The sequence below is a fragment of the Polistes dominula genome, unplaced genomic scaffold (assembly GCF_049000335.1).
Source record: "Polistes dominula isolate Pdom_NZ unplaced genomic scaffold, Pdom_raw_medaka contig_78, whole genome shotgun sequence".
Classification (NCBI taxonomy): Eukaryota; Metazoa; Arthropoda; class Insecta; order Hymenoptera; family Vespidae; genus Polistes; species Polistes dominula.
The window spans coordinates 1,542,635-1,563,393 of NW_028301042.1; the positions used below are offsets into that span (position 1 = coordinate 1,542,635).

At 33.8% G+C, this 20,759-nt stretch overlaps 1 protein-coding gene across 5 annotated transcripts in view; it reads left to right on the forward strand.

The window, feature by feature from the left end:
- cut (homeobox protein, cut) overlaps positions 1–20,759 on the forward strand; it is a 163,116-nt gene that overhangs the window by 43,781 nt on the left and 98,576 nt on the right. Inside the window, exon 1 of one of the 5 annotated variants that reach the window (XM_089175042.1) lies at positions 153–350. The exons of the other annotated variants lie outside the window; for them this stretch is intronic. Coding sequence (XP_089031168.1) covers positions 333–350 — 18 coding nt within the window. The 5' untranslated portion in view covers positions 153–332. Of the gene's footprint in view, positions 1–152; positions 351–20,759 lie in introns of those variants that run through there. 5 annotated transcript variants of the gene reach the window in all.

Consider the following 20,759-nt stretch of genomic DNA (forward strand, 5'->3'; position numbering starts at 1 on the left):
ATTTCGAATGATCTTTAACCTAACTCGTAAAATAAGAAAATGGATACCACGTTTGACTATCGAGTGTCACCATGTTCCCTTGTCTGGAATTATTTCTAATGATAAAAAAAAATATATTTTCTGACTAAGAAAAAGAATTTGCCTTGAAGGAGAATATTCTCGCATCGATGATCTCAGAAATGTATAATTGGATCGGATGTTCGCGTATTTGACTTATGTATAAGTGTATGTGTATTAAATCGTCACGTGTGCAACAGATTGAAGTGAACTATGTGTGTCGAGCAAAAAAAAAAAACGTCCAATGAGAAGTTCCTAACGTGACATCAACGGAAATGTGTCTAGAATCGTGTGTAAGTTTTTCAAAATGACATCAATAATCAATGATAGAAAAATGAACGAATGAATTATAATACATTTAACGTACTTGACACTTTAATGGTCGCACGTGTACCCAGTCAAACGTCGTCAGGGACCTAGTAATATTTTTCACGTAAAAATTAACATAAAACAAAAAAACAACAAATTTAATTTTATATATTAAGTTATAAATAAAATAACAGTCAATGTGTGTATGTGTGTTCTGGTTATGGTCACACATGTTGTGTGAGCGACACATTAAAGTGTTAATATACTTTTAAAAAATTCAATGCACAATATAAAATAATTATTTCAATTATTATATCGTTGATTTTTCTATTACAATTATTATTATTATTATCATATTCTAACCTAGAAATAATCATTGGTTAAATCGAACGGGGAAAATTAACTGCACGTAGAACCAGCAACAAGTGATCCACGTGCTTCCGAACACGGAAACTTTGCCTTGCCTTCTACTAGAACACTATGTGCTGCTATGTGTGTAGTTGTAGTAGTAGTAGTAGTACAAAGGAACGTCTCGGTATTGTGTCACAATGGTATTGAACTAGGATACCCTATAAACCGAAAGCTTTACCTTTTAGAACCCTCCTCCTACCATTCTACTTCATACCATTTTCTTCTCTCACTGACTAGCACCGTTTATCCATACCCAATTATACACTCGATTCAATCCAATAATCGATTCGATTCGATATCATTCAATATTCATTTAATTCACTTTTAATATTCTATTTCAAATAAAAAAGAAACAAAATTACAAAAATTTATGACAAAATGTAATATAAAAATAACTTCCTTGTTATTTCGTGCATCTGTCTATTACAATTGGATGAATTTCTGTAGAAAAAAAAAAATGAAAGAAAAAAAAATGTTAGGGGTTGAAAAATACTTTGTTTACGATTATCACAGTCAATCGAATTCGAATGGTTTATGGGTAAAAGAATAAGAAGAGTTGCTAGTTCATAGATCGATCGTTTGATGAAGGGATCGAAGGAATGAGTCAATGTATTTATGTGTGTGTTTGTGTGTGTGTGAAGAAAGTTGAGAAGATCGTGTTAGTCGTCATCGTTGAATCTTCGTCTGGCACAGTCGATCGCTTTTGTATAGGAACACATAGTATTCGTCTTTGGCTAGTCGGGTAAAGCCGGCAAGTGCCGAGTCACGCCTTGACAAACAGGGATGTCAAACAGATGTTTCAAGCCGACCTTTCTTTAGGGTCTCTGTGAGAGACCTCGCCAGACGCACTTCTCGTAAACCGTACGGGATATTTTGTTCTTCTTCGTATTTTCTAACAGACGCGCAATACTCCTTTAACGATTAGCACAACTTCTTTTTAAGATGATCACTTATCTTTTTAAGTATAATAAGAAAAAAAGTAAATAAATAAATCAAAAGATAATTTAGATAATCTACAAATGATGTGTATGTGTGTATTAATGATAAGAACTTGAATGGGAAGTTTCAACAACAACAAAAAACATATCGTATTAGGTTTAATAATTTTGTTAACTGTCTTTTTCATCATTTTCAAAGATAATTAATAAATAAGATTGTTTTAATTATATTTAAAAATAAAAATAAAAATATATAAAAAAAAGAATAAGATTACGATAAATTGAGTTTATTTTAATATCGGTTACAGTGTTAGGCAAGTTATGAATAGAAAAAGGTTAAATAATTTAACTTGAAAACGTTATAGAGTGCTGAGTGTATGATGATTCTCGTATAATTTCAATCTCATATTTCTTCCTTGACGTATTATATACATATAAGTAAGTATGTGAATAAAAATATACATCTTAAAGATACTTCATAATTTTTTAGAACAATGATCAAAAATCACAGAAGTTTCATAAATTATTTTATAAATTGAATATTTCAAATACGTGTATTTATATAATTAAAAACAAACATGTATGGTGTCAGTATAATCATAATTTGGAAAAAAAGACTTGAAAATACCTGTTGATATTGTTCAAGACTACAACGTAATGAGAAAATACCAAACAATATTAATAATAATAATAATAATTATTATAGAAATAGTAATGGAAACGAAAATCATGTCATTTATAATATTTTTATGAGAATTAGTGCAAGAGATGAAAATTATTGAGCACTTTCTCTCTCTCTCTCTCTCTCTCTCTCTCTTTCTCTCTCTCTTTCTCTCTTACTCTTTCATTAAAAACGGATTTATGATCGTGAACGGACGATTATAAAGTCAACAAATTAATCTGCCTAGGGAAAAAACCGCGAGAACTAGACCGTGTGTATGTATGTATATGTGTGTGTGTGTGTGTGTGTTAGAACAGGTATATAAAGCTTTCGATAAAAGCTATCGAATTCGAAGCATTATCTTCTTTCTCTGTTCCTCTCTTTATTTTTCTTTTTTTTCCCGTAATTTTTGTTCTCCTTTTTTTCCTTTTTCTCCGGAGGGTGAGAGGGGGTGAAACGCGATCGGCATGCGTGAAAGAGCCCCGTTTGAAAAAAACCCTATAATTGGAGGGACGTCGGGTGTGTGTGGTTCGTGTAAATGGAGATGGAATGTTAAACAATGCCAACCACCCTCCCCCCATTTTCCAACGGATCCCCCGTCCCTTCAGCCCACAACGGTGCAAAAGTACGTATCACGTATTATTTCGATATATATATGTATATATATATATATTTTTTACCAGAACCAACAGTGAAACGTTTAATACTCGCCGAACTTCGATCTGTTGCAAAATCTCATATCACATTTAACCAAAACTTTTTGTTCAACCCTTATTTTCCTATATTTTTATTTAGTCACTAGTATTACTTTTGAACCGGTTTCATCGTCAAATGAAGTTGAAAGTTGTCGTGGAGAAAATAAAAAACAAAAATCAAAGACAAATATCAAACTACAAAGATGAAGCAGATATTCGATAAGGGGTTGCACGAATTAGGGTAGAAATATTGAAAAAATATTTTTAAAATGTAAGAGTTACTAGTAGCTGATTTTACAGGGTAATAGTAGTATGAGAAAGTGTGTTGAATAAACGTACAATTTTCCATACGGAATAAATAAATCCGAGGGGCTTGGAAAAACGTCGAAGGGGCCACCCTGGGTTAGGCAACACGTATGATTGGCTGTCGTCGGGGACTGCACACGAAAATCGCGTCGGTATACGCTTTTCGTTTCGTCTCGTTTCGTTTCGTTTCGTTTCGTTTCGTATCGTTTCGTTTGGGTTTGGTCATTTTGGTCGGTCAGTAAATAGGAATTTGACAAGCGAGGTGTCGGGGTCAGCGTTGCACTTGACGCCGTCAGTGGTTTTCCGTTACTCTTTCCTCTCCTTTCCTAACCCCTCCTCAATCCCCATTCCCCCACTGAATATTCTCAACACTCCCCCCTCCCGTCCCCTCCCCATAACCATCTCGCACTTTTCGTTCTTTTTCTATTTCCCTTTTCATCCTTTTCTACCTTTCCAGATTTTTCAACAAAACAAAATGCATCTCACCTCTCAATCACCTCACTTGAAAATCACACCTCACAGAAATTTAAATCATCCCTTTTTTCGCCTTACTCATCCCTTTTATTTAAGCTTCAATCTTTTCGATTTAAATACTTTATATGTGCGAATCATATTTATCGTTGGATAAAATACAAATTGAAAGTTTAAATGTGTTCTTCTTTTGGTGACCTATATTTGATTAAATAGTTTGTTTATAATAAAAGAATGTGTTTTGTTTTTTTTTTCATTTCTCGTAGAAAGAAGATATAATATGTATTTTCATTGAATTCTGTCAGTAGTAACGTTAAAAACGTTTCTGTTAAAGGTTACGAAAATGTTTGTATTTATTAACAGTAAACATTGAAAGTGTACGTGAGGACGATTGATCGTTAGTTGTTCGGTGTCTTTAAAAGAAGAAAGATATTTTCTTTGGTTAAAATAAATTGTCAACTAGTTTTACGGAATTAGAAGATGAAGGCTTAATTCTAATTGAAATAGTAAGTACGTGATTTTATAATTTATCAAACGGGGGAGGAGGGTTGTGTTTTATTATTATTGATATTGTATTTCCTGTTAGATTATGAGTCAAAGTATTATAAAGTGTATCGAAACTGATAAGCATATGCGATAGGATTAAGACAAAACATTTGTTAAGTCTACAAACTTCTACGATTACTTATTTACGTATAATATTTTTAAATAACATTTGCATGTTTTATTTATTATTTCTTTTTTATTGATTTTAGACAAAATATCTGCAGCATTATATTAGCCATTGTTTTATTTTAGAAAAATTATCGAACAGCAATTAAATAAATTCATCACGTTTGATAATGTTTATCTTAATTATTATAATAATTATTTTTTACTGCAACATCATTACATAAACTTTGATTTTTTGTTCACAGATTTGATTATACAAAATTCAACCTTTTAATTTAATAATTTAATAATTTATTAATTTAATTTAATATTTTAATAATTGAATCAATCGTTTTTAAAACATTGAATGATTTATTTGTTATCAAAAGTATCATAAGATAAATACTATAATTAAATAAATAATAAACCATAATATTTCAATTAGAATTAAAACAACTATCCCTGTAAGCTTTACAGACAATTTTCTTTTTATTTTTCATTTGAAATATCAAAGAAATAATCTCATGGGGGTTAAGTATAATATATTATAAAAGCATAATGAATGAACGTGATCAAAAACAATGCCGAACGTGAATATAACGCCGCATTCCAGTGTCCCCCATTATGAACGGATACGGAACGTCCGCTTGCTAGTTCTTTCGAATTTCGAATCTTTCATTCTTTATTGAATTCTTTATTTCTCTCAATCTTACGCGAAATAGGAACACAACCAACACTCATTACCACCACTAGCACCAACCAATACAAACACCATTACTGAAACCATCATCGTCTCATCTATTTCGCGAGAGTGGGGAGTGGTTTAGGAGGGGGTAAGGTGTAGAAACAGTGGGGGAGGGGTGATGCATATATTCGTTTCACACATCCGCTTCCGGTCTAACATGGAGGCATAATAAAATAATCGCATGGGACAATGGTTTTTTTTTTTTTTATTTACCTGTGTCTTACTTTGGACAAGAATAAGAAAAGAGAGAGAAAGAAGATGATATTCTCTTTCTCTCTTTCTCTTATTAGAAAAAAGGATTACAACGAGAAGTAGAAGTAGAAGAAGAAAGAAAGAAAGAAAGAAAGAAAGAATGAAGAAAAAGAGAAGAGCAAATAAGAGTGGATGAAAGATTCCACGCGGAACGTGTGCCACGTTATCGCGTCGTTAGGGTGATGGTCATAAGGGGATGAGGTTGAAGGGTTCAAGGGTTGAGGGTGTGTTTGTTGCATGCAAAAGAAAGAGAGAGAAAGAAAGAAAGAAAGAAAGAAAGAGAAAAAGAAAGAAATAGAAAGAGAAAGAACAAACTACGGTGTCCGACTACGTTGGTGGGTTTAGTTGGAAAGGGAATGCTGACGATGAAAAAAAAAAAAAAGAAGGAAGAAAGAAAGAAAGAAAGAAAAGAAATAATAATAAAAAAAGGAAGAAATAGGAAGATAGAGAGAGAAAGAGAGTCCTGTGTATTTGTTTAATTATCAACGGTACCGCATTAACTCGTTAATTGAGCGTCAGATGGCGGGCATTGTATCCGGCTGACACGCTTTGTATCCCAGCTTGTATAGCACTCTCTAACAGCCTCTCCTCATCTCTTCTTCTCATCTACATGGATTTTATATTTGTATATGTATATGCATGTGTAAATGAGTCCTACGCGTCTGTCTGTCTGTCTGTCTGTCTTTCTGTCTATCCGTCCGTTCATTCGTTCTCTGTACGTACGTTTTACGAGAGCACATAAACGGTAGTCTCACTAATACAAATAAAGAAACATGTGTTAGTGTAGGAATGAAGCTGCTGTTTCTGCTGCTGCTGCTGCTGCTGCTGCTACTACTACTCTTCCTACCCCCCAAGGTTTCGTTCTTTTCTCTTCTTCCTCTTTCTTTCTTTCTTTATTTCTTTGTGTCACTCTTTCTCGTACGATTAGAGAGCCCTTCTTCTGCTTCTTCTTCTTCTGCTTCTTCTTCTTCTTGTTCTTCTTCTTCATTGGCAAACACACGACTTGTTTTTCGTTTCCCTTTTTTGTTTTTTTTTTTATGCTACCTTTTTCCGTCCTCTTCTTCTGTTTTATAGGAGAACCTCGTGAGAGTCCATACTTCCACCCCATTTAATTCTCATCCTCATCCTTCTCCTCTTCTTCTTCTTCTTCTTCTTCTTCTTCTTCTTCTTTTTCTCTGAACTCGTATGAGTTTGTCACATGCACGCATACGTTTTAATAGTTGGACAGTGGAAAATAAACGTTAATCGTATGGACGAATAATTAGAACAATGACGTACGTGCCATTATTTGCGAACAAGGCTGCTTTGAACGATGCTTTCTCTCTCTCTCTCTTTCTATCTCACATATGCACATATACATCTAAAGAAGTAGACACCACCCACGCATTCTACTCGTATATGTAAAAATCGCGTGTCGTGATCAGACCCTTAACCGTACGAGAAGGGGAATGTGCCCTTTTGTCGATGGATCTAAATGAAGAAACGAAGTATAACGAATGGGGTGGGTGAAAGAGGGGGTTGGGGGTTGTTAGTCTTTTATTTTAACGTGGAATAATCGCATAACTGTCTCGAATTTCTTCATTTTTTCACATGCATCATTTGATTCCCTTTTTTCAAGAAATGTTTATTATTTCATTAGAATGAACAAATAATGTTAACACTATGATGTCCGATGACTCCACGTTGGTGCCATATATATAATAATATAAATAACGACGCTATTTATATTATTTGCAATCAATGATATTGTTCATATTGTATTTTTTTTTTTTTTAAATTATTTCCTTAAACATTATTCATCTCAAATACATAAGACAATGATAATAATAATAATACTTCATAAATTCGTATCTAATTAATCGATTAATCACGTTGCATATATCTATATCGATATTCGATATTACCCTTCTCAATTATATCCTTGAACAATGAAACCTCGTCATTAGAAATCCAATGACAAAAAAGAAAAGGGCCGAGAAGGGCAAGGAAGGAGGAAGGGAGAGGGTGTTGTAGGAAAAACACCAACGTGGTTTCTTCGATTTCCAATTGCAGTCCGCGTTACCTTTCAGACAGGGTAAGATAAAGAAATGAAAATAAATATAAAAAAAAAAAAAAATAAAAAAAAAGAGAGAGAGAAAACAAGATAAAGAAAATAAAAGAAATGAATTGAAAAGGATAAGTAGTAAATATCGGTATTGACTGTCACCACCACCACCACCACCACCCTTAAACCTTACCCTAGCCCTTCCTCCAAACCTTCTACTCTTTTCGACGAGTTACAGAATTGAATTTAACGGAAAAGCCTCGACGCGAAATGGGAGTCGCATTCGATATTTATTGTACGACGGTGCATTAATTACCGCTGTCGTATTCCTCGGGCATTTCTACTCTTCCACGCGGGGTGATAAAGTCCACCATAGAGTGAGAGAGAGAGAGAGAGACAGGGGAAAGGGGGAGTAAAGGGAAGGAGTTTGGTTTAGAGGAAAAGTGGGGGTGGAGTTGAGAGGGTTCCACAGAGGATATAATCCTTTATCTTTCGTTAATAATAGTAATGATAACGAATCAAATAATTGGATCCTGTGGATCATTAGCAACCTACGAGAAAGAGAGTAAAAGAGAAAGAGAGTGAGTGCTCTTCTACCTGGGAACTTAATAAATTAGGTATTCATAGGCTATCCATCGCGAGGTCCGGAAAGAAGCAAGTTTAATTAATCTCGATGCAAAATGTATTTCCAATGGCTGGCAAACGAATTCGAACGAGTACGTTGATACATTTTCATCTCTTCTCTTCTCTTTAATATATATATATATATATATATATATATATATATATATATATATATATATATATATATATATTTCTATCTCTTTCTATTTGTAATCCTCTTGCCGAGCTCGTTGCTCATTCGGCGTCGTAACGCGAGAGACGTCGATTTAATTCCCCGTGTCTTCCTTCTTGTCGGCAGCTCAATTTGTATCGTCAAAGCAGCTGCGCGCACGATCATCCTCCTCCTAGCGCGATAATTACCAAGTGAAAGAAAGAATTAAATAAAAGAAATAAAATAAAATCAAATAAAATATCAACGTGAAAAAAAAACAAAAAATTTGCAACAAAAACCACCACACAATTATTATATTATATATTGTTGGTTGACAATTTTTTTAGTTTACTTTTTTTTCCCCTATTCTTTCTCAAAATGTTCGTAGAGAACTATTTTTTTTTTGTTTGCATATCTTTTGCGTCTTTGATTTTTCTACTTCTTTTTCTTTTCTTTTGTAATACAGTGAACGAAGAAACTTCTTTTCATTGGATTTCGTTGGAACGTCGATCTTCCACATTCCATTCTCGTCCGAAATTCTCATTTCATTTCCCACGTAGTAGTGGTTAGCCTTACCGTTCTCGTATTTCCTGAAGAACAACCCCTCTTTCATTCCTCTCTCCCCTCCCTTAAGTTTCATCTTCCTTCCTTCTTCTTCTTCTTCTTCTCTTCCTTCTTTTCGTATCCTCTTTTTTTTTCTTCTTATTTTTTCTACATCGTTCATAGAGTAAGCGCGGTGCTTTTGCTGCTTGGTTGTTTAATTTCTTTTTTTTTATGTTTTCTTTTTTTTTTTTTTTTTTATTAAACGTAACGCGAGCATTGAAAAGTACGCGGAATAATTCGTTTCATTTTTTTCTTTTTTCTTTCAATTTTATTTATTTTTTTTCTGTTTTTTTTTTTTTTTTATGTATACGTCTCTCTCCTACCCTCTCCTATTCTCTGTCTTTCTCATTCTTTTTGCGTGAATTTGCTTTTGACCGTGAAACGTACGCGCACCTTGCAAAATTAGACCCTAGCAAGAGGTACGGGAGTTTAAAATAATTAAAACGTCTCGGGGAAAAGACAAAAGCCGGTTACCTACCCATCAGTCCAAACGATGATGATGTAAGGGTAGAAAGGAACAGGAGTAGAGTAGGATGGAAAGAAGGAAGGAAGGAACGATAGAAAGAAAGGAACGAAAGATGAAGATAGAAAAGGATAAACGGTACACCATACAGACAGACAGATTAACAGTAAGTGTGTGTGTGTATATGTGAGTGAGTTTGAGAGAGAGAGAGAGAGAGAGAAATAGAGGCGGGTCGGTTGATCGTGTAAAAGAAAAAGAGAAAGAAATAAAGAGAGAGAGAGAGAGAGAGGGGTACTGATAGGCAAGCGAAGAAAAACACAGACTTGATCAAAGTGAAATACGCATTGCCAGCCATGTGGGTAATTATCCTGGACCTTTGCATTAACCCCTTCTTGCTCGTCGTTCCGTTACACTCATTCCAACCACTACTACTACACTACCATCATCATCTTTCTCTCTCTTTCATTCTCTTTTACGTTTCATCCCTTTTTCCAGTCTCACTCTCTCTCTCTCTCTATCTTTCTCTCTTTCTGCAAGTCTCCTATTCGTACTTTCGAATCTTTTTTCTATCATCGTATCACCGAATCATTCTACAAATTTTATCTCTGACACATTTCTTTTTTTTCACCATATAAAATAAAAATATGGAACTTGTACTTAGTTTGATCAATTTCCAGTGTGTATTCAAAAATTACTGCATAGAATACTAATATAAAAATTATATTATATTTCTCTTAGTGTGATTGTACAAAAAGGGTTGGGGGGGGGTGGTTGAAACGATATGATAAAGATAGAAAGAGACAAAACATTCTGGAAAAATACACCTTAATCATATATAATACTTTGACGTTAACGCGTTAGTAACCTATGGAAAACAACCAACGAATCAACCAACCAACGTTTCACTTCATCCTCCCTCTCCCCTTTTTTTCCACCTCATTCTCTTCTCTTCTCTTCTCTTCTTTCTTTCTTTCTTTCTCTCTCTCTTGTTCCACCTATCCAACTCTCAGGGAAAACTCTAACGCCCCGTTGAGCATTGCGAACGAGGAAAAATAATTTAATTAATCTGATTGAGAATGTTAATGCCTCCTCCTCCTCCTCCTCCTCCATCTCCACCTACTCCTCCCTTTCTCCTGTCTACGGCCTCGCAGAAAATAATATCTAAATGAATTAATACCCGGGCCGTCAGTCGCGTGGGCAAAGGGATAGAAAAAGATAGAAAAAGAAAGACAGAGAAAGGAAGAAAGGAAGGAAAGTAGGAAGGGTTGCTGCTTGGCCAAAGGGCGACGCGGCAAACGACGACGAGGATGAAGAAGGGTGGTGTATGATGATGAGAGTTAGAACAGGAGGAAGCCAGAAAAGCACGAACAAGAAGAGGATGAAGAAGAGAAATCGGAGGAAGAGGTGAACTACAGGTTGGGTTGGAGGGGTGAAGGGAGTAAAGGATCAGGATGAAGGTGGATGGTGGAGGATGAACAGACAGAAGTGACTACTATCTTTCTCTTTCCCTTTCTATATTTTATATCCCTTTTTCCTTTACTACACTTTTTCCTTTCTCTCTCTCTTTCACTCTCTCTTTCTCTCTTTTTCTATCCTTCTCATTTTATCATTTCATCTCACTCTTTCTCAACGCTATTACGGTCGACAGAACGAGCTGGCGAAAGAGTAAGAGAGAAAAAAGAGAGAGAGAGCCTAATTAGCTAAGTAAAGCCGGTGCATTATCACTTATTTTCCATCCCCACCAGAGTCAGCTTACCAACGACCCACCTCTACCCATCATCTCCCCCACCACCTTTTTCATTCTCTTATCTACGTGAAAATGCCAAGTTTCTCTCTCTTTCTCTCTTGTAGGTAACTTTGTCCGTATTGAATATTGCGTCGTTGCGAATTCGAATTCTGTGTTTTCCAAACCTTCTGTCCTAACCACCACCATCATCCCTATCCTCACACCCACCTAAACCTTCCTCCTGTGGCAACCTTCTTTCTCATCCTTGTACCTATCCATTCCATCTCCCTCCCCTTCAATCCCTCCGTTTACGTCGAGTCCTTCTCATTTTTCTCTCCCTCACTTTTTTTTTTGCCACCCCCTTTCCCCTTTTTCTCTCTCTCTCTCTTTCTCTTTCTCATTTCTTCTTTCATTTCTCATTCTGGATTCTCTTCGGTGTACACTTTCAAACCGAATCTACGTATACATCTCTATCGTTTTTTTTTTTCTATTTTTCTTTTTTCTTTTTTCAGTTCATTCGTTCGTACGTTCACGTTCGTTATATTCCGCGCCTTTCCGCGGAAAATTTTTTTTCCGATTGAAAAGCCACGATCCATAGAGATCGACAGATACGCTTATGACGCCTCGTTGAATGCAACGGATGATGCAGCAAGCACTAGCAACAGCAGGCGTACTACGTTCACGTACCTGACTCCTCCTACAACCCACATCGTTTCCCTTCCCTCCTAAACCTCTAACCAAACCTCTAACCCCACCCTTGACTGTATCTAACTTACTATATAGAGTATATCTATCTATCTACCTACCTGTTTGTATGGTTACTTGCATGCTTGCATGCATGCGTAGTCTAACACGAATCCACGTGCATCCTACGCGATTTATCTATCGTTTGGTCATTGCCAAATCCAAGCTCTAGATCGTGAAATCAAGATTTTATAGGGATTTATATTTTTTGTCTATATATATTAATTTTTTCGTAATATTCATCCCCTTCTCCGTTAGTTGCAATCGTTAATGTGATCTCGTCAAAGAACTATCGTATAATTTTGTCTTTTTTTCTTTCTTTGTATAATGTTGATTAAAATTATGTCATTTTTTGGATAGTAATAGATGTAACGAATGATCGATAAAATAATTAACCTGTGGTAGTGGTGGTGGTAATACTTGATTTTATCCTTTGATTCTATGAAACCCATTTCCTAATTTGACTCATTGAAAACCATTGGCAGTGTCTTCTTCTAACTGTAAGCTTTAGAAATGTCCAACCTTTTCAAAGTAAAAAGGTTTCTGTCTCTTATAAAGAAAAACCAGATATTTCCTTCCTTCATTCCTTCCTTCCTTTCTTGCTTCTTCAACCCTTATCACTATTTATTAACCCTATCATCGTTCATCTCTTTTATTTTTAATCTAACTCTTTCTATTTCTTTCTTTTTGAGACGTTTCTTATAGATGCGAATATTCGAGGTAACACGAAGGCGTTTTCAAATCAACCAACCAACCAACCAACTAACCAACCCCTTTATACGTTCGATATTAAACTTTCGAGGCTGTTATGACGATCGTTGCTTAGAAATTGCGATAGTCTCTTGACCATTCATCGATCACTCATATTTGCCTTTTTAAATAGATTCCAAGCGATACGTTATATCCCTTTCTCCCTTTTTTCTTTCCATTTCTTTCTCCCCCTTTCTCTTCTTTTTTTTCTTTTTTTTTTTTCCTTTTACTATTCCATTCTCGTATTCTTGATATATTTTTCTCTTCTTCTTTCTTTTTCTACGTAACCCTAACTACAATTCACGATCGAACCTAATGCTTTTCCGCTCACGTTTATTTATAACAAAAGGTACCTATGGACACGTGCAATCGTTACACCGAACGTGTTATACCAATCGATCTAATTTTTAAAAAAAAACCACCCCTATTATATTAAACTAGATTCTTAACTTAATGATTCGTCATATTTACTTTCTAATTTTAAATGTCGTATCAAAAAAAAATACGATTTTTATAATAATCCGATTAAATGATATATATATATATATATATATATTATTTCGTTATTATACGTAATTATTAATTATGCTAATTAAAAATCTTAATGAAGAAGATATTAACATGAAGAAATATAATTTTTATTAAACCAATATAATAAAAACATTATTATTAATAATTATAAATAATTTTAACACAATTATTTAAACGAACGTTAAGATCAATTTATTTCTAATTCAATTAATTATCATTATAATTATTAATAAACATTTTGATAAACAAAAAAAGATTATTTATACATCCAATTATTTATTTAAATGTAATAAACCAATCAATGATATCCATTGATCATTCCATCTCTCTTATTATAATTATTTTTTTTTTTTGTCAATACAAGCATCATGTTCCGATCTCCCCCATTTTCCTCTTTCCTTCCCAAACCTTTCTTCTTTTCGTGGCACGAATATCGAAACAAAAAACCGAACCAAAGTTCAGAACCCACCCTTAACCCTTCCAGTTCACCATGGCCGAACCCTTCTTCCTCCCATATAGCCCACGTACGAAAGGCACGCTAGATGGTATGATGAGGGATGAGATATCGAGAAAAGGGGTAGGAGGGGGTAGTTTAACGTGGGAGGAGGAGGAGGAGGAGGCAGTTGGTGGGAGGGGTGTGTAGGGTTGGTTACAATGAGCGGGTAATAATTTAAAACGCGGATAAAATCGATAAAAAGACTTCCCAAACCCCTTTACCTCCTGTTCTTCTTCTACCAAACCATATCCACCCTTTCCACTCTATTTCCATCCCTTATCACCCCTCCTCCTCCCGCCCTCAACCCATCATTCACCCTTTCTTTAACCCCATACACGTTACTTTCGATTCGTACGTCACGCGTTTAACCTTTTATTACACTTTTCTTCCATACTTTTTTTCTTGATAATTCTTGCACTCTCTTGAACAAGTACCAAAAAAAAAAATGAATTTGAATTTATTTAAATAATTATTATTTTATTGTTTAAACAAATCAACGACGAAATATTTTCTTCGGAAATTTCTTTGTCTTCTTTTTCTTCTTCTTTTGTTTTGATATTGATAAGCATTTTGCTTCGATAGTTTTCCAACGAAAAATCATTAGCTTTTGATTCGCATAAAAGATTATCCTCTCGGAAGACGTTTAAAGAATATAAAAATAGTAAAAAGAAAGAAAGAAATAAAGGAAGACAAGTTGGAAAGGAAAGGAAGTAGAAACGATTATTCGACTCTTCATCGGCATTAACGTTGAATGTTTCTTTTCTTTTATCATTTTTTTTTTTGAGAGAGACAGTTGCCGATATCGATAATGGCTTTACAAACGAATACCATCTTCTACGATCGAAACGACTACGAAAAGATGGTATGATGAGGAGTACAAGGGAACAGGGAATGGGTGACGATGAAGGAGGAGGAGGAGGAGGAGGAGGAGGAGAAAAGTTTGCTCTCGCGAAACGTTTCTTCTTTCTTTTGTATTTTTTATCGTCGCGATCATAAATCGTTCGTACTATGCGAGAAGATGGAAACACAGAAAGACGTGGAATACGATGAGTATCGAGGGTTTCGTAGGGAAAGGTGGGAAGAGGGTGAGGGAGGAGGACAGTGGCGAAAGGGGCTCCTGTTGGAGGAACGGGCGGCGGGGAGAAGTTTTACGTCGGTGAAATAAGATGTACGATATTACGAGCGATTAATCGAGAATTCTCGTGCGCCAGATACGAAGGATAGGCGAACAAATGTTGTCAGAGTGGTGGGGGAAGCAATAAGTAGAGTGGGGGGCAAGCAATAAGTGGAGTGGGGGTAGATATCTACCATACATTATATTTTTCTTCCTACTCGTTTAACTTTTTCTTTGATTATTTGCTTCTTTTCCTCGTTTTACCCTCGTTAACGTGGATAAGAACTTTTTTCTTTATTCTAAATACTGTATGCAATCCTTTTTTTTTCTTTTCTATCTTGTTTAATCGATTTTCTAAATGATTTTCAATATATCTTTTTGGTACTTTAACTTTCAAGAGTAAGATTGCAAACAACTTTGTCTCTAACCCTTAACGCAATTTTTCATTTTTAATTGAAACATTTGAATTGATTTTAGAAATAAAGTTTTATAGGTTAGAATTCTTCGTAAATATTATAATTGGTGTAACAAATGCGGTATCATAGAAAATAATGCTAAAGGATTAAAATGTTTTTGTTTTTTAATTTTCTTGTCTTTCAATTTTGTTGAAATTTTTGTATTCGCTATTTTTTTAACAAAAACAAACAACGTCGTGCTTCGTTCAATCGTCATATATCTTTTTTTTTTTTGTTCTCTTTTTAGAAATATTGTTATCTACGAGAAGATTATAGAGAGAAGAAGAATACGTCGTTTCGTTATCGAAGATAGAAGATCGTAAATCGTTGAAAGAAAAAGAAAGAGAAAGATATATAGAAAACGAAGTTTGTTAATTGTGATAGAAGAAAATACGTAGGCACGTGTCAAACGGGGGAAAAAAAAAGGAGGCCACTCTAATAAGCTCTCACAAGATTAAGTTTTCAGTTTTATTGTCTTGTTATAACTTAAGTCCAACGATAAATCGGTTTCTTTTTTATTATTTCTTTTTATTTTTTTTTTTTTTTAAAGAAGTATCAGTGGTATTACGCATAACTGGCGCCAACATTGTGTTTTATTGGTTTAATCGGAAAGTTAATTTCAAAATACACTATTATTATTATTATTATATAAATATATATTGTGTTTTTTGCACATCTCTCTTCTTTTTATATATTAAATATTATTTTGTTCAATTTTCGTTTGTGATTTAATAATTTGTATTTTAGAATTATAAAACGCAGTGTTAGAAATAATTCCTATTTATCTAACGGGCGTGTCAATTTATTCTAATCATAAAAAAAAAAAAATAAATTCTAAATGCGATCCGAACCAAAATATATTTTATATATTAAATAATAATAATAATAATTGTAAAGAGAATTCCATTGAAAATCTTGTAGGATACCATTGCAAAATAATCATCGACAGGATCTTACCTTGTTATCAATTATTTGCTGATATTGTCTCTTCATATATGTGTATATATACATATATGTGTATGTATGTATGTAGATAAATTCTCTCTCTCGAAATATTAAACAACGCGATCTTTACATTTCGGAATTTATCGCAAATAAGAAAACATCGGATGGTTCGATTTACGCAGAGTGAAGAAGAAAATGTAGACCTTTCTATCTCTCTCTCTCTCTCTCTCTCTCTCTCTCTCTTTTAAACTGTTCTTGTTCCTAATCAAATATTAAACATTCGTTCGCCCGGTAGAATTCAATATAATCGTAGTATTTGACGATGAAAAATAAGAATAAGACTATATTGTACCGCACGAAACAACGCGTCGTGACAAAATTTTAATTAATAATTAAAGTTAATTCATTGGTTAAAGAAAAAAAAAAAGGTAAATTATCATTGTAAAAAAAAAAAAAAGACAAATATAATATAATTTCAACCCCCTTTATAATCTGAGTAGAAAAGAAAAGAAAAACAATCTGCGTTGGCTTACTTTTGAGTATTAAAGTGAAATGATTTCAATTAGATTAGATTTTGGTATCCTTAATAACGTTTGATCGTAGATACGGCGTTTTATCTTCAGGTAAATCGGTTTGAGAGATTCTAAGTTTCGAAGAAAGAGATGGAATGTGAGTGAGTGAGATAAACTATAGGGAAACTCTGAGTAAAAGAGAGAGAGAGAGAGAGAGAAAGAAAAGGAATTCAATACGAAGAAATGAAGGGAATTGAATTAACCGCGATGGGAGTTTTCATTATAGGGAAAATTGCCAATTTTCCACTGTTAAGCGCGTAATGCCCGTTCTTACGCAGTCGAACCTTTGGGTTGGGTTGGGTATTGGGTTGGGTTGAAGGTATGCGCGAAAGCCGACAGAGAGAATGAGTGAGAGAGAGAGAGAGAGAGAGAAAGAGTCACCGTGGAAACTCCTACGGGAGAATTTCTGATGTCTCGGTTAATTAGTATTATTCGAAGTACGAATGAATCCCGATGCAATTCACGCCACTTTCGATATATCATTCTTCTTATTTTTTATTTATTTATTTACCTTTAGGTTTCTATTTTTTTTTTTTATTACATTTCATTTTTTATACCGATATACAATGATTATTGAATTATATTTTTGTTTAGTTTAATGTTTCCCAATTTGTAAGAAAATTTGTGCAATCTTAGGTTGGATTTTACATGATTTGTTTTTTTTTTTTTGTAAATATATTATTGCAATTATTACATTTAATTGTTTTTTTTTTAGAAAAATATAAAACGATTATTAATATAATTATTATAATAATATTAAAATTTAATTTTTCCTAATTTGTAAGAAAATGTTTACAATCTCACCTTGGATTCAACAAAAGTGAGAAATGATTTTGTTATTTTTTAATATATCATTGCAATTATTATTCTTGTTATTTATTTTTTAAACATTTATTATTTAATTATAAATAAAAATGATACAGTGATATATGGGCTAATGCACAATGTAAATGTTAAAGCTTTGAAACAATTCTTCTCTTATTATTTTTCTATTAATATTATTCACGTGTTTGGCATTATTTTGTAATCTTATTCTCGTTTTGCTGATAAGAAGAAGAAAAAAATATATATAAATTATTATTTAATCATATATATATATATATAATACGATATTGTATCGAATAACGTAAAATTGTAACGAACGTAAGTAGTATTAAGTTGAAAGATTGAAAAAGAAATGCCGATGCGTCTTAGAAAACGACGCGCCGGCAATTAATTTTTATTGTCAGCCGGAATCCGCGCTAATTGCCAGACAATGCGAATCCCGGACCGGACTGGACGGGTCCGGACCGGACATAAGTCCCTTTCGAATGCTTCGCACTACATTCGTCGACATTCATTGGTTATAGCAGTTAGTCATCACTATAATTAGCAGAAATCATACAGAAAAAGAAGAAGTTGAAGATAAAACGTAGGAGTAGGGGGGGTGGCAGTAGTGGGGGTTTAAGAAGGCGTATTCTTAAAAAAAAAAATTCCATACAATCGTAAGATTCATCGATTGATCGAATTTGCTTTTGGTATTGGTGAGATCACGTGTTCATAATATCTTTTCGTGGTAAATTGCTGAATTACGCAAACGTTCGCGAGGTTCCATCATCGTCAAAAAAAAAAAAAAAAAACGGAATTATACGTCTATGAGAAATGACTAATATATTTATGACTCATGCAACATAATTCGTCCTTTCATTTCTAACTCCAATTTTTATATTCATCAATATCTTTCCATCTTATCTATTCAATATATATATATATATATATATATTTATCTCATTTTTGAGAAACAAACAAAATTTATTGAGACAAGAAAAATTCTTTCCAACTTATTCTATAAAATTATGATATTAAATTAAGTTGAAAAATGAGATGATTGGTTGTAAGTTGATAAGAAGAAAATAGTGTGGGGATGAATTAACAAATTAACACCGATATAATATTTGAATTTATTATAAAATCGTGAAGATAGTAGAAGAAAGATGGTGAACGATGAGAGAAAATAGGGAAAATAAAAGAAAATTAAAAAAAAAAAAAAAGAAAAAAAAAACGTTTAAAGAGAAAAATAAAATCAACAAGAAACAGAGTGAAAGAGAGAAAGAGAAAAAGAAAGAGAAAGAGAAAAAAAAACATCCGGAAGGTTGGATTCGCTCGACGAAGCGGCGAATGAATTTCCAATTGGATATTTCCGTACGACGTTTCAATCCGCGCGGCGCGTTTATTGGATTGACAAACATATTCGTAAGATAGACGGCCCGTCCTATCGGAGAGGAAAAGAGAAGTAGGGTGAAGAGTATGAGAAACGAAGGGAGAGAAAAAGAGAGAGAGAGAAAGAAAGAATTTAATTTCGGGGGGTTGGGGTGGGGTGGGGGGGTTAAAGTTCAACGACGTTGCCGAATTAACAGTTGAATATTTTGTTCTGACGAAACAAAGAACGACATTTTTCATGGATACCTATTTTCAACGATCAAAAGAAAAAAAGAAGATGTCGAAGAAAAAAAAAACGATGTAGGAATTTTTTTTTAACAAAAAAAGAAAAATCCACCCCCCCACCCCCTTCTGATATACGCGGTTTTTCTTTTTATTTTATTTTAGTTTTTTTTTTTTTTTTGAAACAAACATTCGAATTAACATTGAAAACTTTTTATTTCTATAGGGCCACCTATCGAACCCTAAAATCAATTATTTTCTTGCTTGTTCATTTTATTTTAAAATAATAATAATAATAATAATAATAATAATAATAATAATAATAATAATAATAATAATAATAATAATATTTTAAAGAGAATTATTTATTATTATTTAATTGATTATATTTTATTATATTATTTATTAATAATATTTCAAAGAGAGAGAAAATCTGGGGTGATTAATTTTCCAATAGAATATTATTCGAATTTTGTTAAGGTGATGAAAAGTTAAATAGAAAAGTTTGTATGAAAGTTAACGAAGGGTTAAGGGTTTCTTTTTTTAATTTTATTTTATTTTTTTTTTTTGTGAAAGATTTGACGTTACCAACAGGGAAAAGCCATCAGTAGAAATCTATTGACAGAATAAATTTAACGGGGGTCTAGGGGTCTATGTATATATATTGACAGGTAGGATTCAATAAGTATGCTCTTTGATAGAAGGTATACGTCTAGTTTGACGTTAAGTGGTTGTACGTGCACGTGTTTTCTATGATTTCTCATCTATCGAAGGGTAGTATCGGCAACGTCAACATTACGTTTTCGTTCATGGAAAGTATAGTAAAATTAATATATACATATATATATAGTTCTCTTATAGAACTTATTTACACCAACCACCCCTTACTCCCACATACACAAACAAACTAATACATTAAGAAACGTTATAGATGGATAAAATGACTCGTTCACATTGCGCCCTGTTCTCGTTCGTGATCGTGATATGTATATCGCTTCGTTTCTCGCAAGTTCTGATTAGACGTAGAATTAATGATTCGAAAATCAATACACGAGGCCGTCCTCCTCCACAACCACCACCACCACCAACACCACCACTACCACTAACAGTACCACCTCCTCTCAAGAGTATTAAGACATCGTGAAAAGGGGGAACACAGGGGTAAATCGAAAGACAGAGAAAGAGAGAGAGATATATATCAACGTTCGGATGAAAGTGAAGGATGAAAAAGGTGTGGAAGAGGGTTGTTCGCCTGGATGCTGTTTCAGAACCATTAGAACAAGTGAGATAGAAAAAGAGAGAGAGTAAGAGTATATATGTGTGTAAGTGAAATAGGGAGTCATGGTAATATAGTAGTAGTAGTAGTAGTAGTAGTAGTAGTAGTGGTGTAGTAATGGTAGTAGTGTTTGTAGGTATATCTGTAGAGGGTGAGGGGATAAGAGGAAGAACTTGTTCGTTCCATAAGATCTACTATTTTGTCACCAAACCCTTTCCACAGGGCCTTTGATAACTAATTAGTGTTTTACCTCTTTTACTCCTCACCCCCATCACCGTTCTCCTTCTCGCCGGGGGCCTCTTTTATCGTCCCAATCAGGGACTCTTCGCCCTTCGAAGGAACGAACGA